This window comes from Limulus polyphemus, unplaced genomic scaffold (assembly GCF_000517525.1).
Source record: "Limulus polyphemus unplaced genomic scaffold, Limulus_polyphemus-2.1.2 Scaffold11838, whole genome shotgun sequence".
Classification (NCBI taxonomy): Eukaryota; Metazoa; Arthropoda; class Merostomata; order Xiphosura; family Limulidae; genus Limulus; species Limulus polyphemus.
The window spans coordinates 5,499-12,938 of NW_013677448.1; the positions used below are offsets into that span (position 1 = coordinate 5,499).

Here is a 7,440-nt window from a genome sequence, read left to right on the forward strand (position 1 = left end):
CAATAGTGACCTTGTATAAAATTGTCATTAACTAATTAAAACAACGCGTACATTTAATTACAGTTTTCACCCACAAAGGTGTAAAAATGTGAATCGCACAAAAATATTTATAACTTAAAAATCGACAAAATAACAAAAAATTAACTTGTTTTTTTAAAAAAAAACTTAAGTGAAAATAAAGTTTGTTTTTCACTTAATGAAAGGTAAATAAATTTATATTAAAGATTTGGTTGGTGTTAAGTGTAAAGTTACTCGTGCCGAGAATCCGAATTTTAGCGCCATACGTGTGCAGAATTATCGCCGAGCTATTGCGAAGCATTTGAATAAAGGAAATATTTCCTACAAAAAACTGATCCATTTATTGATTTCCCAGGTTTATCTGAAATATGATTTACAAAATAACGCCAAAAACATTAAGGACAATAAAATACAGCATTAAAAACTAGAAGATGTTTGATTATTTTCACATAGATTCCTGTATTGTTTAATGGACCAACATCTGCAAATCCTATTCGTTTACCGTATAGCTGGACACGGATTCAAGACTATACTATATTAGCTTCAATCCAATCTAAAAACTCTGTCACTCGTGTGTATACACCTGGATAATTAGGTAACGCACACTTCTTTCCAAAGGACACAATTCCCACCAGGTAGAAAAATGTGTCGTTCGCGGGAAGCATCAGTGGACCACCAGAATCTCCCTGTTGGCAACAAAGAATTAATACAAATTATCATAACTTTTATTTCTGGTATTATTTATACTTGTGGAAAAGAAGTGCCTATCAAATATTTAATATTGGTAATGGCCGATCAGAAAGAAGAATTAATCACTATTACAAATTTTTGATCATATAAAACAAAAATGCTTAAAGTAAGTATAGTCTAACGGTATTTTGTTTCTCAAAAATTCTTTATATAAAATTAAACCAATATTTAAATAACGAAAGCTAAATTACATAAGAAGTTTAAAATATTGAGAAATTTATTCAAAAACTACACAATGCATGAAATAATATTTATTATTATTATTATTATAAATTCAGTAAGAGTTAAAAATCAAATATTTTTTGCTTTCGGAAAGACCCATTTTAACACACCTGACAAGCATCTTTCCCACCATTTGCATATCCTGCACACATGTACTTGTCGGTGATGGGTATTTCCTTTTCATATGCTTTTCGACAGTCCTCATGTTTCCAAATAGGTACCTGAACCTCTCGCAGTACAGAACTTGATGGACCATCTGAAACGACCATTAATTATTTGCATCACAGTGACACAAAGTGATTGACTGCAAATATGTTCAATTTCTAAAAATGTGAAACATTAGTAGTAACTTCATAATTGGGGATACAATAACAATAATAACTGGAACTAATAAGAATGCTTAGACTTATGAGTATTTAGATAAAAATTAGTAACCAAAAGCAAAATTACCAATAGAAATTATAAAGATCAAGATGTCAAAAATACGGAGGGCATCATAAAAATGTTAAAATAAAATTCAACTTCAAGACTAAAGCGTTATCGTATATGTATTATATACGAAGTTTTAACGTTCTTTATCAAAAATGTAAAATATCGAGAAAAAGTAATAATCTCCCAGTGCCTCAGTGACAAGTCTGTGGGCGTATAACGCTAAAATTTGGGTTTCGATATCAGCGATAGGTAGTGTGTATCTTTGTGCTTAAATTAGTATAAAATAATAAAACATAATATCTGTTTGTAATCATTGTGTATTTCGTAGTTTCCCGTAAGAGTAACAACAAAAGTCAAACACCACTGCGTTTATTACCCACACCACTATTTAAAGTTTGATGTTAAGTACAAAAGTACATAATGGGTTACCTGTGGTATGTCACTGGTGTCTCTCGAAACCCGATCTTTTGCATTATAGGCCCTCAGATGTCTCGCTGAGCTAACGAGAGCGTCATCTAGAGTAACTCCCATAAAATTTACCATGTACTGCGTTTTTTAACTAATATTCTTTATATTTTAGGATAAGTAGGAAAAATATGTTGAGAGGTTACCATGCATCAGATGTGATGAGTTAGGCCACTTTCGAGGGTTATACTCGTTATAAATACCACATTCTGAAATGTAAGGCGTGGGCACATAAATATTAGTAAACTTTTACAACTGTCTTACCATATGCTACTGTTCCCCAGCCTGCAACATATGGTCTTTTTTCAGCCAAATCTTCGTGTCGTAGATAATTATATGGCAGACATACTGGATGGATTCTTTTGGTAAAAGTAACAGTGCCATCTATCGTCAAAATAGCGATATCATTCTTAAACGTTTTTACTTCAAAATCCTCATGATACTTAACTGACTTGATAGGAAAATCAACTGGATTAGAATCATCATTGGTACTGAATAAATTATGTTCACCCAAACGCACTGAAAAATCCTTCGCGGGCAAACTGAAACGAATAAACACTGACGTAAACAAATGATCCCATCTAATTCATAATTACTTAAATTTAGAATAATGTGTATAGTTATGAAAACCCTGGCTACATAATTTTTTGTATATTTATATTTTGTAGTAGGAGCTTTAAAATACAAGATTTTATCAAGCTTCTGAAGCTGTTTCAGTTAATAAAAAGTCATGTTTTGCTCATTTTTTTTTATCATTTAACAGCAAATCAAAGGCACTTTTTCGTTTTTTTTGTTTTTTTTATTTCCTAGCTTCCAAAAGTAAAAAAAAAAACTTATGCTCTTCTTGTCATCATTTTATTCTTAATAAAATATTTATAACAATTATCAGTAACTCCTTAAAGTACGTTACCTACTTAAACCAGAACAAACAATTAACCCAAAATATAAGGTAGCTAACTTAATATACCAGTTTAACTAGAAATGTGCAATAACACCAACAAACTTAAACAGGTTAGAACGTGTTCATTCAACAGTTGGATACTATCGCTATTATCTATATTTTCGGCCATAATCCTAATAACATCTCCTAAGTTCTACTAGCTCTGCTGTGGAAATTTAAGTTAGCACTGAGGTAATGAGCCGGAAAAATAAAGAAACATATGAAAAACAAAATTATGTATTTTTTTTACAAGCAGACCAATGTACTAGCAATTTTTAAAAAAGCTGTTGAAACCAAAATTCTTGGATAAAATGTGAGAAACCGGGCATATTTTTACTAACTAGCAATAAAAGTAACTAGCTACATACCACGTTAAAAAATGAAACAGAGTAAAAACCACTCACAAAGCTGTTTTTTCTTTATTTAAACCACAGTGTGTTGCTGTTATCACGTGCTTGTTGGTAACTAGGGTGCCACCACACTCAGGCCTTTTGATACCTCGTTCGTCGAAATAGATGACAGCCTGTTTCAAATAAATCACACACACGTTACAGATCCTGCATATACTAGTACATAATGGTTCATTGTACTCCTTATAACTTACGTATTTAAATTATAAACTTGGGCTATTACCATCTTTACACAATACTAAACAAAATTATAATTTAGGGAAACATGTATCTTGTCTGTCGGGGGTTGCACTTAGCAGTAATTGTTTCTCAGGGTCAGCTCTATGTAGCTTATCCCGGGTACAATTCTTTGATCGGCTAAAAATTTTATATCACTGAAAGTGCAAATATTGGAAATGTTGTTTACAAGTAAGTTTTGTAAACAACTTTTCCAAAATGAATTCGATAATCCTTAGTTTTAGCCTATGACAACAACTCTATTTTTTTGTCAAATTTCGACACGTTCTATTAGCAGAATAATATCAGTTGGGAAAAATAGTGTCTGTCTATCCATTGCCTATGTACGTAAATAAAGGAATAGCCAAAAAACAATTATATGTATAGACATATGGTCTACTAAAAGCGACTGTTATAGATGCATGCAAATTTCTCTCTGTTAAACATATACAATTTAAACTATTCAAAACGACCTTCAGTGTATGCAAGAACAGGACTGAAAAAAATGAAAATATCCTCGGACATGACCTTGTCAATTTTCTGTATAGGCGCACCACACAATAATACTTGAAAAGGTTGAATAGCTTTGATATACGGAAACATCTGTTTTCGCCAGACACTGATCAGCAAGAACTCGGCAAAGGCTCAGCAGATATTTCTTTTGCAACATCTCAACCAACATGTGGTCCAATTATCAACGGTATTTTCAAGTTTTGAACAACTTGACTTTCAAGATCTACGTATGTACATGAGCCGATGTTTCCATTTATAAACATTATATTTTAAGATCTGTGCAAGAACTCAGCTAACAGATGTTTCCGTATATCAAAGCTATTTACAATAGTAGATGATAATCATAGACGTAGTTGTAAAAAAGAATAGTTGTGTAAGTATAACCTAAAATTAACTGAATTATATAAAAAAAAACATTTAAATCCAACTAGTCTTATTCTGCCTACAAACAGTCCAAGAGTGAGTGAACTTCGAATGTCTACTACATTATGGAAGATACAAAGGTAAGATTAATCCTTGTTCAAAATTCTGTTCCCTTCACAGTTATATCTGATAACCAATAAATATACATTAATTACAACTAAAACGTGTTTCAAATTCACAGGTAATCATCCCCACTCACTCGTGGAACAACACGAGTCTTCATCATGTCTCTTCAGGAGAGACAAATCCTTTAAAAATCTCGTGCATATCCACTGGAAAATGACAGGTATATTGTGATTGTTCTATTTAATGATGAAGTGAAAATACACATTCGCCAACATCGAGTGGAAGTGCCAAGTTATACCCTACCAAAGAAGGTGTAAGATTTATGCATGTTGAATGTCAAGAATTTACACAATTGATCCCATCAGTGACTAGGGCCATACATTTGAAATACAGTGAGGACTTTGATCTGGATCATCGTAAACATGTTAGTGTGGTATGTGCCAAGTCAAAAAATGTGTCTTGTGCTTACAACCCAATATAATATTAACAATTATATATCAAGTCATATAACTTTTAAAAAAGTCCGAATAGTATCGGTTATATGAACAGGTGGATTTTATTGATTCGTATTCAAATCTAATAAAACAAACGGGATCAGAAACTACATCTAATAGCATCAATGATAACTTTAAAAAAATATTATTCGAAGTATACACTGAACACGTATCCCCTATCATACAAAAGCTTAGAAAGGAGAATTGTTGGGCTTGTGAAGTCGGTGATCCCAGTCAATATTCTTATACGTGCATGATGTTGGCTCATGACGAAGGTATCTAGCTATATCTGAGGTATGCTTTGACTAATAAGAACTAATAAGACTAATAAGAACATTATATTAGATGTGTTTCAAGACATAACTAGTAAAATAAATGTACATGATTGTAAGAATATAAATCCCATTGATTTTGTTGAAAGTGGTGAGCTTATTCAAGAACTATCAGACTTCCTCTGTAAAAATGTACAAGACTAAGTAACTATATTCTATATCAGTACGACAAACAATTTTCATGAGATTTCTTTTGCTTCATCATATGATCTACATACAAGAATATTATGATACAAGATTACTTTCTTCTACATAACGTAAATCACTCTGATCGTCAATTTTAAAAACATCTATTACTCTTCATACAATAAGGAAACAATGACAAAGAGAATCTGTAATGAGGTACTGTTGGTGTTCAGTGTTTTGACTTGTGTTAGTTCTAGATCGAAAACAAAATCTGGTAACTTAGAAAATAATTTCCTGTTGTAACATCAAATATCGAGAATTTCATGAATGTACATACACTTTTCTGTATCGTTATTTTATACAGTATCTCAGAAAGTTTCCATGATAATTATAAGGGCAAAGACTATAAATTGTTATAAACTGATTTTATGTAGAGGATAGATATATATATTTTCTTGTAGACCATACCTTATATCGTGATTTAGGTCATACCTACACAACTGATCTTTTTTTTAAAACCATGCCTATAATTATGGCAATTTATTCAAAACAATTCTGGTTTTGGATGAAAAATACAAGTTATAGATCAAAAACAGAAAGTAGTAACTTAAAAATTTATTTCATAATTTACCATCAAATATTGAGAATTTTATAAAAGCAAAGATTATAAATCGAATAAAATGATATAAAAAAGATAAACGTTAGAAAACGCGCCATCTGGTGTCACCTAGTATTGCACCCATCGCGATGCACCACTGGTGTTGCTGTTGTAATCCTATTATATCGTCTAACAACACGCCCCCTGGTGTTCACGGGTCACTGCTCTCGACATGTCAAAATTGGGTGAAGGTTTTTTTACTTCCGCCTCCCAGTGAGAGTCTCAACTACTGATGGTTCTTAGTTTTAAAAACTTTTAGAAAGAACACATTTTGTGGACAAATATTCGATTTTGTGTGGTTATGTAAAAATGAGAATTGGGTGAAATATCATAACATATATTTTGTCGAATTTCGACATGTTCTACAAATTGACATATTTAAGGTTATTTCCGTAAGTATATTAGGGAAGTATTACGGTAAAGGTTCAGTTCAACACGATGACTGCCGCTCATATATTAGTAACAGACATTTTAAAAACCATGTTAGAAACAGAAAGAACATATTTTTTCCAAAAATTATTCACATGCCACTCCAAGAAAAAAATTCCAGATTTTACATATCCGCTCATGCGCGAATACAACATCCTTTTGATTATATTTATAATTCTAATAAACTAACACAACTGTAGATTTTAATCTAGTCTTAAAGTGCTAAGAATTTTCAGAAAACTTCACAGAGTGGTACGACAGTGAAGGTAGAATATAAAATGTTCTAGTTATATTAAACATATTTGTTCCAACCTATCAAGACACGATGGTATATCGTGCGGTCAAAACAACCTGCTGCACGATTCAGTGTGTGATATTAACAGAAGAGATAGTTTAGCGATTTTTCACCTTCTTTATCTCAGACTGTGGTAATCCAAACTATTACATATCATCAATGGATGTGCTTTACAGGACTATTGCTTCTCGTACCAAATTTCAAGGCAATCCAATAAGAAATACCAGAGGTATAACATCTCCAATTTTGATTGAGTTTTCCTTTTTTTTCTTCGCACTAAGAGTATGGAAACTTTACTTGATAGAAATACAGTCAACTTTTATGGATTTTTGTCAAATTTGGTAGACTGATACATCTTTAACCTACAAATGAGTAAATACAAGCCACATGTGCAAATTATTCAACAAAAACCGCTCAAATTTCACGAAAGTTTTTACGCACGCCTACACAAAAAGTCACGTGAGCTATTGGCCTAACATTTTTATTACAGCTTCACCTAAGAGTAAAAATGAACTGTTTTTAGTTGTTGTTGTTTTGTTTTTTTTTTTTTTTTTTTTTTTTTATTTTTTTTAAATTATTATTACTACTAATAGTAGTAAGTTAGTAGTACGTTACGTTAGTTCGTACTTAAGTTGGTTCGTAGTAAGTTAA

At 31.7% G+C, this 7,440-nt stretch overlaps 1 protein-coding gene across 1 annotated transcript; it reads right to left on the reverse strand.

Annotated features, from left to right (window-relative positions):
• Positions 1-372: 372 nt before the first annotated feature.
• On the reverse strand, positions 373-3,350 carry LOC106476855 (proclotting enzyme-like; the record flags this gene model as incomplete). The annotated part of the gene is made up of 4 exons (XM_013937474.2): positions 373-704; positions 1,101-1,246; positions 2,152-2,429; positions 3,232-3,350. Coding segments are annotated over 4 exons (702 nt in total), but the record flags the coding sequence as incomplete, so codon positions are not given.
• Positions 3,351-7,440: the final 4,090 nt, after the last annotated feature.